General features: G+C 29.5%; 2 protein-coding genes across 2 annotated transcripts; one reads left to right on the top strand and one right to left on the bottom strand.

The window, feature by feature from the left end:
- Window positions 1–5,623: 5,623 nt before the first annotated feature.
- LOC118038201 (uncharacterized protein At4g28440) lies at window positions 5,624–7,703 on the bottom strand. The gene is made up of 2 exons (XM_035044522.2): window positions 7,299–7,703; window positions 5,624–5,986 (listed from the first exon to the last, which is right to left on the bottom strand). Exons 1-2 carry the CDS (start codon window positions 7,567–7,569, stop codon window positions 5,796–5,798), a joined length of 462 nt encoding a protein of 153 aa, XP_034900413.1. The 5' UTR covers window positions 7,570–7,703; the 3' UTR covers window positions 5,624–5,795.
- A 10,177-nt stretch (window positions 7,704–17,880) lies between these two features.
- Window positions 17,881–20,801, top strand: LOC118038202 (protein CUP-SHAPED COTYLEDON 2). The gene is made up of 3 exons (XM_035044523.2): window positions 17,881–18,718; window positions 18,811–19,094; window positions 20,030–20,801. Exons 1-3 carry the CDS (start codon window positions 18,538–18,540, stop codon window positions 20,534–20,536), a joined length of 972 nt encoding a protein of 323 aa, XP_034900414.1. The 5' UTR covers window positions 17,881–18,537; the 3' UTR covers window positions 20,537–20,801.
- Window positions 20,802–21,710: the final 909 nt, after the last annotated feature.

Genomic DNA, 21,710 nt, shown 5'->3' with positions numbered 1-21,710 from the left:
AAAAATACAGTACAACCACATTTCCAAACGCTCTTTAACCATCAATTATAGAGTTTGTGCTATTTAAATTATATTAGTACATGACTTTATATATGACTTATATGTTGTTGTTATTTTTTATAAAAAGAAAAAACTTTGTTTAGGACTATATTTAAATTGGAAAAAACAAATTGAACAAGCAAATTATTAATTAAATATATTATAAAATGATTAATTTATATTATTTCTTGACATTAAAAGCATCATTTAAAAAAAAATACTTGTGTAATTATTTTAATTTCTAGTCAAATGTTAATATTAATTTGTCTAACTTTGATATTTTATCAACTAAAATAACCCACTTGACAACACTAGGATTAAAGAAAATGCTTAGAAGATTGTCTTAGGATTCTTTTAAAAAAACACTTTGAATTTCAAAGTTGAACACTATAAATAAATCATTCAATGAAGTTCTACAATTTAACCAGTAATTCCAGAGTATAAGCAAACTATAATTATAACACTTAAATATTAATAATAAAGGATACCCGAAATTTAGGATCAAAGAAGTTGATCATAAAAAAACTTAGATTCCCCTAGTTATTTATCTTTTTTTATGTGAAAATGTTCGGGTTAGTTTAAAACATTTCGACTAATCCCACGGATCTAAAATCATATATTTATTCTTGATGTAATTACAACCATGTGTTTAAAAACCCATTACAAAAGAATATAAATTAATATTTTTTATTATTTTTTATAAAAATTATTGTCTATTAACTACAAGCCTCCGATTATTCTTTGTGAAATGAAAGAACCATTTGGGAAAGTAATAATAACTTATCTAACTATGGTTATTCTTCTAGATTTATTATATGATTAAACTAATTAATTATTCTCTTATTCAACATGACTATAAAGCAAAAGGTTCATATTGAGCAGACGAGTTATTCTTCTAGATTAGTGTAATTTTTTGAGATGACGTTATTGGAATCTTCAAAGATTATTTGCATTGAAATTATTTATATTCAAGTGGTGACATGTAATCTAGTATTAGTATAAAAGATACAATCCTTCACAAGAACGATTTTTATTTTTCTAGGATATTAATTAAAAGCCATAAACACTTTTGACTGAAAATAATTAATATATACATAGAAAAATACAAATTACTTTTTAACTCTCCCTCTTAACTTGTAATTTTTATAAACTTCTTGAATTGCTGAAATGTTTTTGAAGATATAGTTTTGATGAAAACATTTCTTGGTTGATCACCTGTATTGATGAAGTCCACATAAAGCTCCTTCTTATTAATCATTTCATGAATAAAATGATAATGCAATTCAATATTCTTTGAACTTGCATGAAAAATCAAGTTCTTAGTCATGGCTATGGTTAACATATTATCACATAAAATGACCCTAGATTTTAAAGGTTTCTAGTTCAAATAAGTAAGAATCCTTCTTAACTAAATTGTTGTATAAACAACTTCATTAGCTACAACATTTGGTCATCATTTTTTTATAATACTTTTTTTTTAGTTTTTTGTCCAATTGATTTATTTTCAATTTTGTTTCTTATAACCTTAGGTTAGTTAATTAGGAATTGAGGGTTGTTGTTTTTTCCAGTTGGATTACACCGAACTTATCATTGAGTTCATAGATTTGAAAGGTTAAATTAAATGATACTGGTTTTCTTTTTCTTCTTTTTTTACATTGATTTTTTATAAAAAAATTATACCCTCGACACTTTACATTTTATCTTTTTTTTTTCTAGTTTCTTTTAAAAATTATCATGGCCTCATGAACATGTTTCATGTTCGGCAAGTGCACTTGGATTTACTTGTGTCATTTTTATTTTCTTTTCTTCATGCATCGTTCAATTAGATCAAAAGTATCTTTAATGTTTTTTTTTTCTTATAATGAGCACTCTTTTTTATTTCTTCATTAGATACATATAATATCGTTAGATAAGACGAGCTTATTTAATTCAGTATAACCTGAAATCATGAGTTTTTATAATGTTTTTGAAACACATTTATGATCTTTTGACAATCCTTTTTATTACTAAGATTTTGTTCTAGGTCCTCAACATAGCAAGCCACTAGACTAGTTTGTACTAGAACTAAAATTATGGTAAGGGAATGGTTGGTTAGGATAAAGGTTTGAAAACCTAACCATTATATCTAGAACAATTTTTCTCTATTAGGCTTTCATACTTTTATTTATTTATCCAAACTAAACTGTTGATAAAGAGCATTTGTACAAGGATAGAGTCTAACGTAGACAAAAAACAAAGGGTAGGGGTTTATTATAAGTCAAAATTCTAAAAAAATAAGAACACTATAAATATAGAAAGACTCTCCAAATACTTAATTTTATTCATTCATGTATCCATTTGCTAAAAGGCTAAGACAATCTTTAGTATACAAAAAAAAAAAAAAAAAAAAAAAAAAAACTAGAAAACCCCAATAGTATTGAATAGGAAAATTAAACTATAAAATAAATATTTTATTAAAATAGGATAAAAAAAAACTAGAAAAGCTTTATAATGAAGAATACAAAAAAAAAAAAACAAAGAAATAAAATTAACTGATAAATTTTTTTTTTTCTAAAAAGCTCATGCATTAGTCTTTGCAATGATTAGGATTTTATTCATATTTCTAACATGAAAATAATTATTATTTATGTGTTGAGCATAATAAAATTAAAGTTAAGAACATGAAATATTTATAATATATGTTAAATATTTTTTGTATGGGTATTATATTTACAATTTTAAATTTATGTTATGAATGATTTGTTTGAATAACTAGAGTGTTTCAAATCCTTAAGACAAATAAGTTTTTGACTTGTATCAATGTTTTTTCATTTTTTAAATTTACCCATTATTTTCAATGCTTATATAAATATCATGATGATGTTGTTTATTTATGGTAAATTGAAGTTCATAGCTATAAGACATTTCATACTCAATTATTAATTAGTTGTTTTGTGATTAATGAGCATAATTGTTGGTAATTAAAATGTGCTTTTAGTTTTTTTCATATCCAAAGATTGTAAATGCATCAAATTAATGCATATATAATTTCCAAATTAAATCATTTTTTTTTTATTATTGTTGTTGTTGTTGTTATATTGTTGCATTGCTCAAAGGAAGATCATCGATTTACATTCAATGTTTATTTGAATTATTTTTATGAATTTATATTATATATTTAAGTTTTGAATTGAATATATTAACACAATTCTTATAATTGTTGATTCAAAACATTTGTTGATTTTGTTGAAAGGATGGGTATCTTTTTGGATTTTAGCAAATTAAATCTTACAATGAAAATGAAAAACAGACAAAAGTATAGAGGTTTTTTGTAATTATCCCAAAAAAATATCCAAAAAAATATCATTTTAATATATTTTTAATTGAAAAATATTTGACCAAAGTATCATGTTACAGTATTACCAAACACATATTTCAATATCTGATTGTGATTTATGAGTTAGAATGTCTATAATATTTTTATTTATTTATTATGGATAAAAGCTAAGATTTCCCTTGAGTGAATATCTAGAACATTTTTTATCTCCATCTTTTCTTTCATTTTTGCTGTTTTTGGAAATATTCAATAAACAAGATTAACATTATTAATTATGAATGCATTTGTAAACTTTTTGTGTTTAGGCTTTTGGCTCGTTTAAGAAAATAAATTCAAGCAAACTAAATAAATTTGATCCAAACAATATGCTTCGAGCAGCAAGATAAGAGGACATTGTCGCCTTTGAAAGAAAGAAAGAAAGAAATGTTGTAATTTAAGCAGCAAGTGGATAGATAATTAGAGTGTAGCAGTGATAGGTAAAATAGAATTCAATTTTATTTGACAATGGGAATTATTTTCCACAAAATACATCTTTTTATTTCTTTCTAAAAACCCTAACGTACTTCGATAGTTAATTGGATCAAAAAATAGTGGTTATGCATCGACTGATGATTTTGGGTTCAAACTTCAAAATGACTGTTAAGAATTAGATTTGATCTTAATATTATAAGGTATTGTTAACTTGTTTATGGTTTTACAAAGATGTTTTTATATCAAATCTTTCATTACCTGGAATCTGAGATGGCAAGAAAGCCAACATGCATTCATACTATAAATTAAAATAAAAGATTGGGCCAAAATATGTGTTGTTTAAAAATCATAATGTAAATTAAAGTTGCACGAATTTGTTTGATTGACCACTATTTAAGATTACTTAGTTGGCTTCCCTCTTGCTAAAGTCTATAGGTACTTTTAATTGAAAAAATAATGATATATATATATATATTGAATGATGAAATTAAAAAAAATAATTTTTTTTTTTTAAAAAAAAAAACATATATCAACCCACTTCACTTTTCAAACTCATGATCTCAGTCATTAGACTATAAACACCATACTTTGTAAACCAACACAAAATCTAAATCCAACTAATCAAATATTAAAAGATAAAATTGAAAAAAAATCAATTATAAAAAAAATTTCAAAATTAAAAATAGCAATTAAAAAAATAATGATAAAAAATAAAGAACAACTACAAATCTTTTATTGAAATGAGAAATTAAAAAGAAGAATCAATTTATCAAAAGGACTAAAAGGAGCAATAAAAAAAAAGTAAGGACCAAATTGGAAAAAAAATTAAAAATTGGGATTGAAGAATGAAGAAAAGAGGGAGAGAAAAAAAACATCAACGACAAACAATGTTATTCTGTCACCACATGCCACCCAACAAGAACTGAACACTGTAAAGATTCCAAACAAGATAAAAGGGAGTTTTTTTTTATTGATATGAGGGGTCGTACTCACCACTAAAAAGATATGGGCGTCTTCCATGCATTGACGTGTGCATCCCACGAGCAAATAAAAAACTAAATTGTTCTTAATCAACTTCATAATAACAAAAAAAACATAATAAAAAAATAAAAATATCTTGGACACAAGCTTTAAAAAAATTTATTGTAAGGATAATAAAGTAATTTTACCATACAAAATAAAATGAAATGGCTAAAAATACCTTTAATGTCATTTCTTAAAATTTTACTTTTAAAGATAAATGTATAATTTTGTTGTGTTGTAAAAAGTAAAAAGATAATTATATATCTGATCAATTGGATAACATCTAATGAACCTTATGAAAAGATTAAAATACCTTGCCATTGAAATTTTTTAAGAAATACAAAACAATAATTATACAGTAAATAGTAAAACACGTCTATATATAAAACATTTTAGTTTCTTCTTATGCGGTCTCATTGTGAGCCATAATATGGGGAAAAAAATTGGAGTTAAAACTTATTTCCATTTCCTTGTTATTCTGTCCACGCCAACAACTAATAAAAACTTCAAGTTGTTTGTTTTTATATTTCAAATTGCATTTGAATATATTTAATTTTAAATACATTAAATTAATATTTTTTTAATAATTTTAATATATTAATATAAAATAATATATATTTTAAAAAAAATTATTGAATATTCTATACACAATACTCTAAACACGCAACTCATAGGTAATTGAGGTCATCTTTAGGGACAAGAAAGCATTGCTTCGGTTTTCGTCATGCCTATGAACCATTTTCAAGCTAGATACACCATCCACACACAAAAAACTGAAACCACATAAGAATATTACTCAAAATTAGAAAAGCGCCACCATAATTTTTAGATTTCCGAAGCTGCTCTCACCACATAAGAATATTACTCGGAATTAGAAAAGTGCCACCATAATTTTTAGATTTCTGAAGCTACTCTGTATCACAATATATTGGCCAAGAGATCCCTATCACTCTTCTGTAACATTCACAAGCTCATATTCAACAAGAGAGAGATTGTTGTCTTCCTTGACTACAAATTCTGCAGGCTCAGTGACTTCAACACGACCCCATTTGTCAACTGCTAGCCTCATAGATCCCTTGAACATGTCAATCTTTGCATTGCGGATGATTACAGTTGCCCCTGGCTTCATCAAATCAACTGAGAAAAAGAAAGAAAGAAAAAGTTGTTATAACAATAATGCAGCCATTCATTGGGACATTTGTAAGGTTAAAACAAATAAACTTTAAATCACAGAGAATCCACATTTTTATCCATATATAGCTTGTTCCACAATTTCCAAAACCATTAGAATTCGAAGACAATTATGAAGATTGTAGTGACAGTTTAGAAGACTATAATCATGACCAGTAATATAAATCCCCTAAGCAGAGTGCATCTAGATATTAAATGATCTTGGTCAGACCATCCACAAAGCCAATTAGACATAAATTGCAAAACCATTTCCATCAATTACAACTTATTTACAGAGCAGAGCCTGAATGCATGATGTAAGCAGTAACCAACGATGTGGAGAACACCAGCTCTGATGCAGAACATCAGATTCAGCCCATCAAGTTAAAAATAGCCCCCTCTATTGAACAAAACAAATCTAGCACTCATCCACATCTATTGCATAAAAATAATAACCATATTCACAACAAGATCACATGCACGCACATATAGATTGATTTATATTTTGTAGCTATTAATACTGCAACCATTCCTAGCTAAGTAGGCAGTTGAATTAAGAGAAAACCACTATACATCAATATTCTATAGATTCACAGATAATTCAACCTTTGCCATTGGAGAACATGCTTTTTATTTCTTAGTAGCACAAGTTAAAATGGGAGTTGCTAAGCGTAATTTGCTACCTTTTGCCAGTCATGTTGAGGAGAAAGCCTATAGACCGCTAATATTAACTTGGCTACAGTTCCCCATCCAGACCTAATAGACATCATTTCGCTTCATATAGTCGCAGATCATACTTGTTAAACCAGGACTACGGTTTATATAGTGATTGGCATCATACTCTAGGGAATCTTCTATCATCATACTCTAAAATGCAAACGTAAATTTTAATGACATTTCAAAACATTTTTCTAATCTCAAAAGGAACTAAATTCAACACAAAGATGCAACGATAATTTCAGTTATTGGAACAAAAACAATTCCAAATCCTAAACTTTCATCTCTTTTCCTAAGCGTAAAGGGTGAGAAAGAAAAATTCATCATGAATCCTAAGATTCTTATGCAAAGGAAGAGAGCCCAAAAATGTCTTACATCAAGGCATATAATCCATTGAAACATTCATACATAAATTTAAGCACCATTTATCCTTCACACTCAACAAAAAAGCAGAAAATATTAAATTTTTAAAAAATAAACAAATCATATACCAAATTAAAAAAAAAAAAACGTGCAGATACATCTTCTTCAGAAATAAATGAGAGAGAAAGAAAAAGGGAACCTTGTTCGTTTCTTGCGGTGAAGATGATGGAACCAGTGTCATCCCCAATAAGACATTCAGCGATTCGCGACTGACGGTGATGGTGAGAGACCGATCGGCCCTTTGGAAGGACAGCAATGGAATTAAGGACCTTGACAGTCAAGGTATGACCTCCAGTTCCAGGCTTGAGCAGGTCCACTTTGGTGAAGACAGGCTTTCTAAGTCCAGGTTTCCCACCCGCATTGCTGCTCTCTTCTTGGTGTTCCTTTCCTGTGTTTGTTGGTGTTTCCATTCTTTTGATTTACCTCAAGTTCGTTAACCCTAATTTTTATTTTATTTTATTTTGCGATCAAAATGGAATTTTTATTTTAGTATTTGTTCTCCGCGTTAACGTTAGGCGATTCTATTCGTTTGCTTTATCTTTACATGTTAGGAGAAGATGCTTTAAATAAATAAAGTTTGGATGGTGAGTTTTGGCGACTCTTCTAGGGTGTTTGGGAGTGTGGTAGCTGTTGCTTTTCAAATAGCTTTTCGTGCTGAAAAGTATGCCAATAATGTTTTTTTATTTTTTAAAAATTATTTTTGATATCAGCACATCAAAACGATCCAGAAAGTACAAACCGAACTCAATTTTAGCAAAAAAAAAAAAAAAAAATTGAAATTGGGCAAAAAGCCGTTTGGACCGCAGTACCAAACGGCCCTTCGCTATTTTTGGGTGTCCGCTGCCACGTACCTCCTAGAGCCAGAAAAGAAAAACATAGAGTGAGAGAATAGTGATGATAGTTAAAAAATATTTTTGGTTTAAAAATATATTAAAATAAAAAATTATTTTTAAAAAAAATTATTTTTAACATCAATATATCAAAACTATCTAAAAATATATAAAAAAATTATTTTAAATAAAAAAATTAAAATTTTAAAAAAATATAATTTACTTACATCGTGTTTAAAATTTAAAAAAAAAATTATCTAAAAAAATAAAAAATAGACTAAAATTTAAAAAAATATGTAAAAAAATATTACACATGAAACTTACATGCATAGCATGAAAATTGGGAATGGATTATTAATTTAATCATTCCTTCTATCATTTTATTTTAAAAAAATTTATTTTTAATATTAACATATGTAAACATAAAAAAATTAATTTAAAAAAAATGCAAAAATTATTATAATCTTTTGATTAACTCTTGCACTCTGCGTTAAAACTTCTTGACCCTATATTTTATGGGCTAAGTACGGGCCTAATTTGATAACAATTTTTCTCAGGTTCAGGACTGAACTAGCAGCCTAAACGAAGACCAGAGACATCCACACTTTAATTTCATTTCTCAATTTAGGCCCGTTTGTCTTAGCTTTTCAACTTGGACAAAAGGTGGATTAAAAAGCTAAGACAAAAGTCACTTACAAACCTCCAATTATAGAAGAAGAGTTCATATTCTAGCAGGGAACTCTGATACAATAAATAATATAAAGGAAAAATAAATAAAATGAAGATTATAGAGAGTTCGTGATTGAATAAATTGTTGTTAAATCTATAAATGAGTTTGAATGGCTTTTATATTTTACCTGATGACTATTGTTATATATAGATTCTAGTCACATCAGCTTGTAGAGCATAAAGATTGGTGTTGCAAATATCTTATAGTGTATAGAGTTACAAAAATCTCGTGGGAGTTGACCCAGCTGACCTGGGTAAACTTGACTAAAATCCAGCCTTTTATATATATATATATATATATATATATATATATATATATATATATAGACGCCAAACGATGAAGATGAACAATGCAGAATTGCTGGAATTGCAAACAAAGAAAACCTAATTAAAAAAAAAAAAAAAAATTTCAATTGCAAAGAATAGAGGAGGAGAAGATTCTTGGTCACTGTTACAAATCTGCCAATAAAGTTAGACTATTGTTTTTCTTAACAAATCTCTTTTTTTCACTCTCTTTTTCTTTATTCTTTGTTTTTTTTTTTTTTAACTCACATTCTTGAATTTACAACGATTCATTCGCAGTTCACTTCCACATGTATGTTTCTCTGTTATTTTCTTGATCTCTGCCTCATTTTTCTTGATTCAACAAGCACGTTCTCTTTTCTTCGTAAGCTGCATATTAGAAACTCCTCAGTACCGCTTCATAGTTTAATGAAGCAATGAAGACGTGTAGAAAATGGATTAGGAAGTATGAAGAAACTGGCAAACAACTACGAGAACGTGCTTGTTGTGAGAAATTAGAAACTTCTCAGTACTGCTTCATCGATTTTTCTTGATTTAAATTTGTTTTATGATATTTCTCTGTTTCTGCATTTCTTTAAATATGTTTATAGTTCTTTCTTAGGTCAATCCGAGACCCGGCTACAATAATTACTTCAACAAATGAGGAAGCAGAAACAGTAATTTTTTGCGCCAAAGTAAATTCATAAAACTGAAATCCATACAAACAATCAAGATTTGACTCCAGAATTAAAGTTAATTGAGCAATAACTCTAAAGAAATCCAGAATTTACAAAATCATTCTATACCAACGAACATCATGCAACTCGTTCCTAGTGAAAGAACAGAAAAGGAATGAAACCCAGTCCCTATGAACATCTGCGTGTGACAAATTCATTCAACTGCAGAGCCAAAAAAGTAGAGAAAATTACTAAATTTTTACCTTCTTGTTTGAGGAAGGCCTACTGTAGGTGCATAACCATTGAAATTATGAGATTGAAGAGCATCAACAACAGCTTCTTGAGCAACATGTGTGGTGTGAAAGCAAGAATGAGCAGTAGGGTCACCAAAGGTTGTCAATTTCGTTCTGTTCCGTCCGGAATGGCTGAAATATTCCATACCAATTCAAAAAATAAAACCAAACGGAACAAATTTCATCTTATTTTAAATCTCGGTCCGTTCCGGATTTTTCAGCTAAATTCCGCCCGAAACGTTCCGGTTTCATTCCACATGTTCCGTTCCGCTCTTAAAAAGCCATTGAATCAAATTGAACCTTACTTAATTTCATTAATTAAACCACCTGATTATAAAAAAAACTATTTTTCATTATTATTTTCAATAGCAATGATATTAATAATAATATTGAAAATTATTATTACTATTTTCATTAACAATAATATTAATTTTTTAAAATTAGATTTATCACTAATATATATGGTTTATATTCATGTTGTTTTTTTTCATGTTTATATTTTGTAGGAATTTGAGCAAAACAAGGGATGTTTTAGATTTCATTAGCCACTTGATAACATTAATCTAACTTTATATTTAAAATATTTTTGTTAAAATATTTTACTTTCATAATATTTTGATATTTTGTTTAAGTTGAATTACTTTAAGTTAAAGATCTATTTAATCTTGACTATCTAAAAAATATTTGACACGACCAAAAGCTTGATGTCTTTTCCCAAGTGCAGGAGTGTCGAAGTAATAAATAACCCGGCAAGACCGGGGTCGAACCACAGAGAGGTTAATTGTATAAATTATAAATAACAACACAACAATAACAATAACAATAATAATAACAATAGTAATACTGGTAATAGTAATAATAATAATAATACTCAATACGTGGCGTTGTTATACCTGAGAATGATCTAAAAGATCGGGTCACAGGTTTCCAGCCTATATACTGAGTTTATGAACAAATAATAATAATAATAATAATAATAATAATAATAATAACAATAACAATAACAATAACAACAATAATAATAAAGAAGAGAAGGAAGAAATTAATGAGAACTTTGAGTTGAAAGATTAATGTAAGGATTAAACAACGATAAAAATAAATGTCAAGGTTAGAGGATCCACTAATGGTACTTCAAACAAGTATAGTATAAACTCTTATTACTCAATTGGAAACCACACATAAAAGAGGTTCCAATCAGATTATAAATTGTTAACATGATTACATTAGTTATCTTATTCGAATAAAGCTAATACTTGTAAATGTTGGCAGGCATTCATGATTATAACTTATGTTAACAACAAATCAAGTCCCTTTCATAGCTCAGGTGTCGGTTATACCATACAGTATGGGCTATGAAAGTACCAAGTATTTGTTGTACCAAGTGTTATACAACATAAATCTAGATTAACCATTTAACAAGCAAAGTATTAAAAGTGAACAAGATAACAAATATAAAACATGTTAGTATCCAACGTTAAGGTCCATATTAAGTTTATATTATACTTATTCTTACACCATTAGTGTACCCTTTTCACCTTGACATAATTAACTTAACTAAACATAATGAAAGAAAGAAACATAAATAAACAAGATAAGAACATAAATGAGAAAGAAGTTAACTAAGTAAAAGAAAGGAAATGAAGTGCATAAACTTGATATTAATGAAAGCAAGACATAAGCAATACAAAGAGAGAAAGCAAGAGCATGATCTTGATCTGGAAACCAAGATGCCTCAATACATGGTAAGTGCCTCCTTTTATAGGCCAAAATTTGGAACTATTGATTTGTTGACTAATTGATGAGTGGGTGGCCACATCTTGACTAGATAACAATCCTTATCTTCTTGTCTGATCAAGACGTCATTGCTAACATCATAATTTGCCCAGAATCCTTAAGAATGTTCTAGTAAATTGTCTCAGCTTTCCAACAAAAAAAAGATGAGATCATTTGGACTTCTAAAACTCAAGATATGGGCTGAACACTAAATAGTGTTTGGGCTGCAGGACAGCTTCGGACTTCTTCGTTGTTCCTTCAATTTGGACTTCAAAACGACCTTTTCAAATCTTGGGCTCCCATGAAAGTTGTAGGCTTTTGTCTTGCCTTTCCATCCATATAAAGTGGACCTAAATCCGAAATCTAGAGCTCCAGATATGATCCAATTACCGAGCAATGTTCCGGTTTGGACTGCACCGACATCTCTTTTCTAAGTTTGGCCATCTCTTTGTCCTTTAACTTTCAATGCTTAAACTCATCAATCAATCCTTTTATTTATGTGATAGTCCTGCATTTAAAATGAGCATTTACCATAAATTAAGGTATCTTATAATATCAAACTTGTTATTATAAAACATACTTTAGTTAAGGAGTTATTGATACTTCAAGTGCAAAATGATGATATAAAACATTGATAAACATGCACTTTTAAGTACTAATCAATATTCTAAATTTTTGAAATTATATTTATTTGGTATTGTGTTTGTATTGCATAATTTATAATTAATTTATCTTGAATTTGAATATATATATATATATATATATATAGTAAATAGTACATACCCCGAAAACACTCTGAAACTGAAACATTTCATTCAATTGAAAAAATAAAAACACCTTTAAGTCTTATGATATCATCAATGCTTTCCATTAACAAACTTAGAATTCCTTTGATGGTAATGTTTCTAGGTGTCTCCATTTCATAACCATTCACTACTCCATTCTCCATGCTTCAATTAATTCTTTTAGTTTCCTGTTGTTGTACCTTTTAGTTCTTGCTTCTTTAAACTGTTTGTTTCTTTTTTAATTTATCTGTGTGAAAATAGAGAAAATGAGTTAAGTTAGATGGAGGAGGGGGTGAAAGTGAGTGCATGCATACCGCACGTTTTCCCCAACTCGCCAGTTTCTGAATGAGAACAAATTTGGTGGCTGTTTTGGACAGAGTTTTGGTACAAAACCAAGAAAACATCTAACAAAATAGTTTTAGGCTATGTTTGTTTTTTATTTTAAAAAAATATTTTTATTTTAAAAAAAAAAATTATATGATTTTACATTGTTTTATTGTGTTGATATTAAAAAAAATAAAAAAATAAAAAAATTATTTTGATATATTTCTAAATAAAAAGCATTTTATTTAATCATTAGGATAGTATTTATTTTCAAGATTCAATTAATTTATTAAATTGTTTTTTAGAATTATTATAAAAAAAATTAAATTAAATTTTTATTTTTTTAATGATTTTAATATATTAAATTTAAAAATAAAAATAAAAACTTAAAATTTTTATTTTAATATATTTTTAATTTAAAAATACTTTTATAAAAACATCTTACCCAAACATATAATTTCTCTGTTTTTCCTTCTTATAAAAGATTTTGAATTCAAATCTTTTTTTCATGTAAAACAAAATTACAAGTAGTTAGTTGATTTATAAATAAGTAATATCACTCCACACAATAATTCTGACGTAACAACATATTAATTGAATTTTTTAAAATTATATTTATTTTCATCATATAACAATGTTAACTAATATTTTTTTTAATCCTATTGCATATTTATTTTGAGAAAACCTAGCTGGCAAAATTCATCATCTATACCCACAATCTCAATTAGTTTCTTGACTAATTGCTCTGAAAACCTTTTTCCAATATATTTTTTTCATATTTATCAAGGTTCATCAAGTGTAAGAAATTGCAAGATTACTATACAAAATTAAAAAGATTAAGGTGTTAAAAGACTACATGGTGTCTAACCTCCAGATGTGACACCATGTTGTTGTCATGCTAGTACAATCTCTCTTGTATCAATAAATACAAACATTATCAATAAGTTTCATGAAGAATAAAAATATCATTTTAATTCTAATTCATTCCAAATTTTAACTCACTAACTAAGATTTTTAAACTTTGATACATCTACACAATGCTTCATTTGTCATAATTTTTATAGTGCTAAGTTACAAGCAAAGGTTGGCAATTAATTATTTTTGTCACTTTAGCTTAAACTCCTCATAACACTATTTATTGTTTTAATCATAACCATAGTTATAGAATTCAGTTTTAAGCGTGGTTTGTTTATTTAGAAAAATAAGACATAAAGCTACAATTTTTATAAGGGTGATGAACTCAAATCTATCATTTATATATTCAAAATTTATCATGATAATAACATGTAGAACTATCCAGTAAATTCCAAGTTACATCTTTCATCATTTTTTAGCCTGATTTTGGAGTTTTGTACCTCCCAATTACACAAAACCAGATGTATTTGAAAACTAACACTTATACCTACAACTTTCATAAAGATAACAATTTCAACACGTCTCATAGCACATTTTTATCCAATCCAAGCAACTTGGATGAAGTTTTTACCTTTGTTGGATGATGAATCAAGAGACAAATACAAGGATATAATTAAGTAATCTTCACTTTTTCTTTTCTCCCTTCACTTCCTCTACAATTCTCACCTACAACCTATATTCTCTAACATTCCTTGATTTTTTGTTTTTGTGGTTTTGATCTCCGAAATCCCTTAAATATATATATTTCTCTTAGAATTTACTAAGAAATTTGTAAGAAATTGTGAGGCTTCCTCTTCTCTCCCTAACATGCAAGGCCGGTTGGAAATTGGCTTTCTTTTGAAGTCAAGTTTTCTATTTATACCTCATAAATCTTTTATTTATTTATTAGTCCCTCATAGTTTCTTTATATCCACATTAGCCCTTTATTTTTTTGTTATTTACTCATTAACCCTATATTTTCCTCTCATTTTCACTTTGACCCCAATATTTTTTTCCTTACATTGGCCCACTAAACTCTTCCTTTCTAATAATGCTACATCATTTCTTTTCTCATTCTTTTTTTTATCCTTTTCTTTTAATTAGAGTTTTCTTTTGATTTAATCATTTCTCTCTAAGTTAAATTATCCCAAAATCCACCATTAGTTTATTCTAAATTGAGGCTGAGTTATTGCAAATTTTCATTGAATATATGTTAGTATATTTTTCTCACATAAATATTTTATTCCAAATTCCCAAAGCTATCATCTTACCCAAGCAGTAAGTTTTTTTCTATTCATTTAACATATTAGATTTTTTTTACTATCTATGTATATTCTATTTAAGGATCTACAATTATGAAGCTTCATTTCAAACATATCTAATGTTGACAATTGAAATTGAGAAAGAAAACAAAATAAAAATATGTGAAACCAGTATATAACCAACAAAAAGTAAGTATAAAAAAAATGACGAAGCACATTTTTTAAAACAAACTAATATTGAATAATAAAATTGAAAAAAAAACTAGAGAGAGAGAGAAGGGGATTGGGTTAATGAAGGGTAAAATTGAAAATCACATAAAAAAGCTAACAAAAGAAAAACAAAATCACTATTTCAATAAATGGTGTTTTATGGTTGTAGCTATAATTATTTAGCCATATTTTTTGTAGGGGTGTTCACGATCCGATTCAGACTTAAAAATCTAACCCAATTGAAAGTTAGTATTCCTTAATAACATGACTAGGACCATACCGAAAATAAGTTCAAACCAAACCAATTTGGTTCAGGTTAGTTTTTTTGGTGTTATAAAACAAGAAAAATGGAGAAGCAAAATTGATCATATTGTTCATCCAAGCTGACTCCATAGCAACATCCAGTCGAATCAAAGTTCATAACAAATAAATTATGAGGGATGTAGCTTAACTGGTCAGACTCTAGATTTGTTCCTCGGAGATCACCAGTTCGAGTGCTATAAACCCTAGGGTCATTAGAGATTTACCTGGTCATTAACTTTAAGGTCTTAAAGAATTAGTCAAAATACATGTAAGATAACTCAAACATCCACGTTAAAAAAAATAAAATTCATAACAAACAAAAAGAATAGTTGCAAAGCACTCTCTCTTTCTATGCACCAGCATTAAACAACATCATTAATTTCAGATCTTCTAATTTGACCAAACAATCCAGCACAACAAGATTTTCTCACATGTGGAAAGTGGACACAAACAGGGCATGGAAAGTGGAAACCTCGGCTACATCTTGATGCAAGATATGATCATTAATTACTTTCTTATACTCTGCTTATTTTTTTAGATAGATTCTAGTTTCAGTTTCAGCTTTCTGAAACAGAAAAGACTGGGTGATTTTTCTAATTTTTAGATCAATTATTTATATTTTCTCTCTCGATTTGGTTTTCCAGTTATTTTTTTATGGTTTGCCTGGTTTAATCACATGCATGGTTGAATTTCTTAGAGAAAACCCTACCCTCGGGTGTTTTTGTAAATATTTTAAAGCATGACGTGGCCTTGCGAGCGTGAAAATCCACTGCATGCCCCTTTAAATAAGATTTCTTAAGAGGGTAGATAGTAGATACGAGGGTTGGATTCTTCAGTCCCTTTTACCCGCAATTATAATATATTTCTCGCCCATTAATTTTCAAAGGTAGATTATGATTACGATGGGCCTTGTTTTCAATATCGAGACTAAGTAACTTTTGCTGTTTTTGTTATGATCCATGAAAAGGATGGACTGATGAACATCATGCGTGATTTGTTGTAATACGAGGAATTTGTAAGATCTTCCATCTGAAACAACAGTTTGAACAGTTAACTGGATCAATCAAATGACTAAGATGGATATTAAAGATTCCTGCACTCTCTCAATCTCAGCATCTGCTATTCTAAAAGTAAATCATTGATGCTTTCACAGTTCAAGACTAGAGGAGGCACTTGTTCCCTGTCTCGAAGATCGACTTTCATGGTGACATATATATGGCAAACAAGTAAAACTACAACGTGATCTGGAGGGATTCCGAGTTTCTCACTGCTGATAAATTCTCAACATCAACACTAGAAGGATACTCAAATTTCAACATTTCCTGGGATTTCAATTTGAATAAACAAAACCACTTCAAATATTACATCACCTGAAGAAGCCAACTGTTTAACAGCTGCAAAACCCTAAATGCAGCAAGAGGGAGGTTAGGGGTGGGAAAAGCTCCCTTGCCACCTTGCTTTCAGCTATTCCCTTGGGAAATCTTTCTGTACAGCGTATCGAACTGTGATTGCACCTTCTTACCATAAAAATGTTAATGGTGTCAAGTGTAAGGAGCAAAAAAGCTGAACTGTGGGCAGTGAATCCACATCATTAGAAGTAAGTTTTTTGCAACTTTGCAGACAGAGCCTATAAACATTTGCATCCTTTTTATTTGGGGCTCAATGAGATCAACAAAAACTCAGCATCAAAAGCATAAAAAAGAAAAAAAAAAAAAAAGTTCCCAAAAACAGATATAAACATTCAGCAGTGAATAAAAATAATAAAAGAGATTGGAGGAGGAGAGATATGGCGTGTAATAACAATGTCTCTGACAAGACTAATAATTTAATCTTTGTACTATGCTAACAGAGGAGATATGAAGCAGCTTTATCGATTCATGCAAAAAAAAGTTTGTTTTTTTTAACATGTTCCTCAATTGAGGGAAAAAAAACGAATTTTTTCTTAATAATATTTTTTTTCGTATGGAATTGTATTTTAAATAATATTTTTAAAAGAGTTAAAAATTTTTATTTAAAATTATTTTTTTAATATTGTTATTAATCAATTTTGATATGTTAAAATAAAAATATATATTATTTTAATATATTTTCAAGTAAAAAACAAATATTATTATACTTTCAAACACTCTTTAATAATAATTTTTATTTTTATTTTTTTTAAAGAATTATATGATTACACAAGTCATTAAATAAAAATGTTAAATTAATAAGGGATTACGCAACTAGAACAAGAGTAATCCATTCAATAAAAATTTTATAATTTGTGCTACTCTTAGAAATACAATCCAATGGTTTTTTTTCCTTAAATTCGTGGAGGATTGAGCTATATTCAATACGCAAACCCTAAAATTATTATTTTTAAGTGTAATAGTTTGTTAAAAAAAGTATGGATGTATTTGGTTTTTACCAAAGGACCTCTCTCAAGAAAACAATTTACGTTCCCTCCCCTTCACTTTCTTCACTGACAGGGAATACCTGCACACTTTCTCACGCACACACGCATACTCCAAAACAGAACCCCTCTCTTCAGACACATACATCACCCCCTCCCTCTCTCCCATGGGCCATATCATATCCATAGCTCCTATAGACAGAAAGAGAGAGAAACAGGATAGGACAGAGCAGGGAAAACACAGAGATTTTCCAAACCAGCCAGATCATGTCTTCTCTCTCACCATTATTGATTTATTTCCCCTTTTTCTACCCTGCCTCCCCATAACCGCCCGCCCCCTTAAAACCACACACGCTTTCACTCACTCTCTCTGGCCTTATAATTACTAGCCAAGGTGATCTCATACATTAGACAGCAAAGTAACAAAACCTCTCAATATCTTGAAGAAACACAGTCTGGCATTGTTTCTTGGCTTTGTTTAGACGTTTTGCAGGGTGGGTTTTGATGGGTTTTTGAAGAAGTTTGGAACTTAAGCAATTTCTTTGGCTTTCTTTAACCTTTTCTCGAGCTTGACTTTCTTTTGTCAATTTATTGAAGTGGGTTTTTTTCTTCTGTTTCTTTTCAATGGAGAGCTACCACCACTTTGGCGATGGTGATGCCCATTTGCCTCCTGGCTTTAGGTTTCACCCAACTGATGAGGAGCTTATCACCTACTATCTCCTCAAGAAGGTTCTTGACAGAAACTTCACTGGTAGGGCCATTGCTGAAGTTGACCTTAACAAATGTGAGCCATGGGAACTTCCAGGTAATTCATTAAGATACATTCTCTTCACTTAAACTTTCATTTTCACACAAACAGTTGCTAACTTCTGGTTTCCATATGATTTATGTTGACAGGGAAAGCTAAGATGGTAGAGAAAGAGTGGTACTTCTTTAGTTTGAGAGATAGAAAGTACCCGACTGGGCTGAGAACTAATAGAGCCACTGAAGCTGGTTATTGGAAGGCTACAGGGAAAGACAGGGAGATTCATAGCTCAAAGACTGGTGCACTTGTGGGAATGAAGAAGACTCTGGTGTTCTACAGAGGGAGAGCCCCTGAAGGAGGTAAAAGTAACTGGGTTATGCACGAGTATCGCCTTGAAGGAAAATTTGCTTACCATTACCTCTCCGGGTGCTCTAAGGTATAGTGTGCTCATTTGTGTTTTGGGTCACCTTGTTCTCTCTTTCAAGTCATGCAAGAAAAAACATGTTTTCTAGGGTTCAATACTCGTTTCCCTGTCAAACCTTGTTTGTCATCTCAGTCCACGCCGTGTTATTATCTGGATACCGCTTGCTGACCTTACACTGAGGTGCCATCTTTCATGATTAGGGTTGTGGTACTGCATCGAAGAAAGAGATTAGGTTTTTTCGTTTCTATACAGTGGCATGGCGATGATATAGGGCTAGTACTGTGTGTGTGTTTTTTCTTTTGCTCTTAGATTCTTTTTGGAAAAGCAATAATTCAAGCATTTCTGAAGCAAATAATTCCATGGTAGTTATGGTCTCAACAATAAATGAATCTGCAGCTGTTATTCATTAAGGGGCTGAAAAAGACATGCCATTATTTTTTGTTAGGGTATCCTCTCGAAGAAAGTACTTAATATTCACCATCTTTATTGGGATTTAGACTGATCACAGCACTTCAGCATCATTAATATTCTTGCCATTCTTCCAGAGGCTACTGATTAATAGTTTCAGTCTCTTGATTGCACAGTTCCTCTTACCTCTTACATGCTTGCTTGTGCCACTGCCCTTTTAATTAACTAGTTTTTGTAAAGCAGAAGGATCTTTTTTCGAGTCTCATCAGATTTGAATGATCTTCTAGTAACCAAGTGTTCTCGTTCACCTTTTGAAGACTCCATTCCTTCAAAGAAAATCATGGGTCTTGGATATTATGTCCTTTAAGTAATGTTATTGTATCTTGGCTAATTAACAAATGATGTAATTCCAAGTGCTGTCTTTTATTTTTAGACCTGTTGCAATGTAATCACACCAATCTTTGCAATCTGTTTGCAATATTTAACCTTCACATATATTATAGCATTTTACGTTTTAAACCTTCAATGATTATGATCAGGACGAGTGGGTAATCTCCCGAGTCTTTCAGAAGAGCTGCGGTGGAGCTGCTGCGAGCAGTGGAAACATTACCAAGAAAAACCGCTTCGACACCACTAGCAATCTCTACACAGAAGCCAACTCCCCATCTTCAGTCTCTCTCCCTCCCCTCCTTGATGCTACCACTACTATTACCACCACAACTCTCAATGACCGTGACAGCTGCTCTTACGACAACCACACTCAGCATGAGCACGTGTCCTGTTTCTCCACCATTGCAGCTGCTGCTTATGCCGCTGCTAATAACAACACTAACTTTGATATTGCTCAACTGCCTCCACCTCCAATGACTGATCCATTCTCAACATTCCCAGGAAACACTGGTGTCAACTGCTTCCCAAGTTTGAGGTCCATTCAGGAAAATCTTCAGCTTCCCTTCCTTTTTGCCTCCCCAGCCTCTGCTGTGGCTGTACCACCGTTTCATGGCGGTGGTGCCGCCACCACCATGAATTGGATGGTAAACCCCTGAGGAGGGGCCGGGAGGGTTGGTGGTGCTGGTTGCTTGTGGACTTCTCGAGTTTCCAAAGCCAGAGATGAACACTTGTTATGTGTTGACTACTAAAATTGTCTACATATTTTTCTTTAATGATTTCTGTATTATTTGTACTAATTAAGTGGACTGATAATAGCTAGGGCAGGATTTGGTAATCGATCTTGCTGTTAGATGTCAGTATCAGTAGGAATTACTGGTTTCTGTGTGATGATTATCTTTTAATTTGGAAAGTGACGTTGTGTTTTCCCATTATCTTTAATGTTACGTTCTCTATAAAAGTTTTTTAGGGTTTTCTTTTGGATCAATAACTTGTTTAGTTTTGCCACGTAACCTTGGTTTTGAAAAATTTCTTAGCTTCATATTAATTTTTTTTGTTTTTAATGTTTTTAAATTGTGTTGATGCAGTGATATTAAAAATTTATTTTAAAAATTTAAAAATATAAATTATTTTAATATATTTTTAAATAAAAAAATATTTTAAAATTAATATTTATTGTATTTTTAAGTAGGCTTCAATTATATAATATAGTAGTTATATTTTTGTAGTGAAAATCAATGAAGTTATTTTTTAAATTTTTTTTTGTTTGGAAATGCATTAAAATAATATATTTTTTATTTTTAAAATTTTATTTTTGACATCAACACATTAAAATAATTTAAAAAAATTTAAAAACTATTATAAAATTTAAAAAAAATCAAATTTAAACTAAAAGCAAATTTAATCTTAATATCTAATGAGAACTAAAATGTTTCACACGGTGATGCACGATACAGATATAGAGGATCACTCATTGTATTAAAGCTAATATTAGGTTGCTAATGTGATTAATTACAAAACTATGGAATGTTTTATGAGAAAATTGGATACTTGATTAAGTTAATATTAAGATTTTATTAAGTTAATATAAATACCCCTCTTTTTTATATTTCTCAGTTGATTTTATTTTTTCAATGTAAAATTTAAAACCTTTTAATATATATATTCTATGTTTACAAGAAAAAATTATGTTTTTTCAATGTTTTATAAAAAAATATGTTTGATCTAAATAACTAAACTTAAAAGAATAAGATAATATCTTTTTTAATATGGAATAATTTTTTTTTTTTTAAATAATCTTTTAAACTTCATTATTTATAGTATGTATGACAT

Source organism: Populus alba, chromosome 1 (assembly GCF_005239225.2).
Source record: "Populus alba chromosome 1, ASM523922v2, whole genome shotgun sequence".
NCBI classification, from domain to species: domain Eukaryota; kingdom Viridiplantae; phylum Streptophyta; class Magnoliopsida; order Malpighiales; family Salicaceae; genus Populus; species Populus alba.
The sequence above is the reverse complement of the archived record's forward strand: the minus strand, read 5'-3'. Positions and strand labels throughout refer to the sequence as shown.

What these genes read in the sequence shown, in the direction of transcription:
- LOC118038201 (XM_035044522.2), bottom strand. Translation starts at nt 7,569, where the DNA reads ATGGAAACACCAACAAACACAGGAAAGGAACACCAAGAAGAGAGCAGC. An exon ending in CACCGCAAGAAACGAACAAG is followed by an intron (nt 5,987 to 7,298) that starts GTTCCCTTTTTC and finishes TCTTTTTCTCAG; the next exon opens with TTGATTTGATGAAGCCAGGG.
- LOC118038202 (XM_035044523.2), top strand. Translation starts at nt 18,538, where the DNA reads ATGGAGAGCTACCACCACTTTGGCGATGGTGATGCCCATTTGCCTCCT. An exon ending in TGAGCCATGGGAACTTCCAG is followed by an intron (nt 18,719 to 18,810) that starts GTAATTCATTAA and finishes TTATGTTGACAG; the next exon opens with GGAAAGCTAAGATGGTAGAG. An exon ending in ACCTCTCCGGGTGCTCTAAG is followed by an intron (nt 19,095 to 20,029) that starts GTATAGTGTGCT and finishes GATTATGATCAG; the next exon opens with GACGAGTGGGTAATCTCCCG.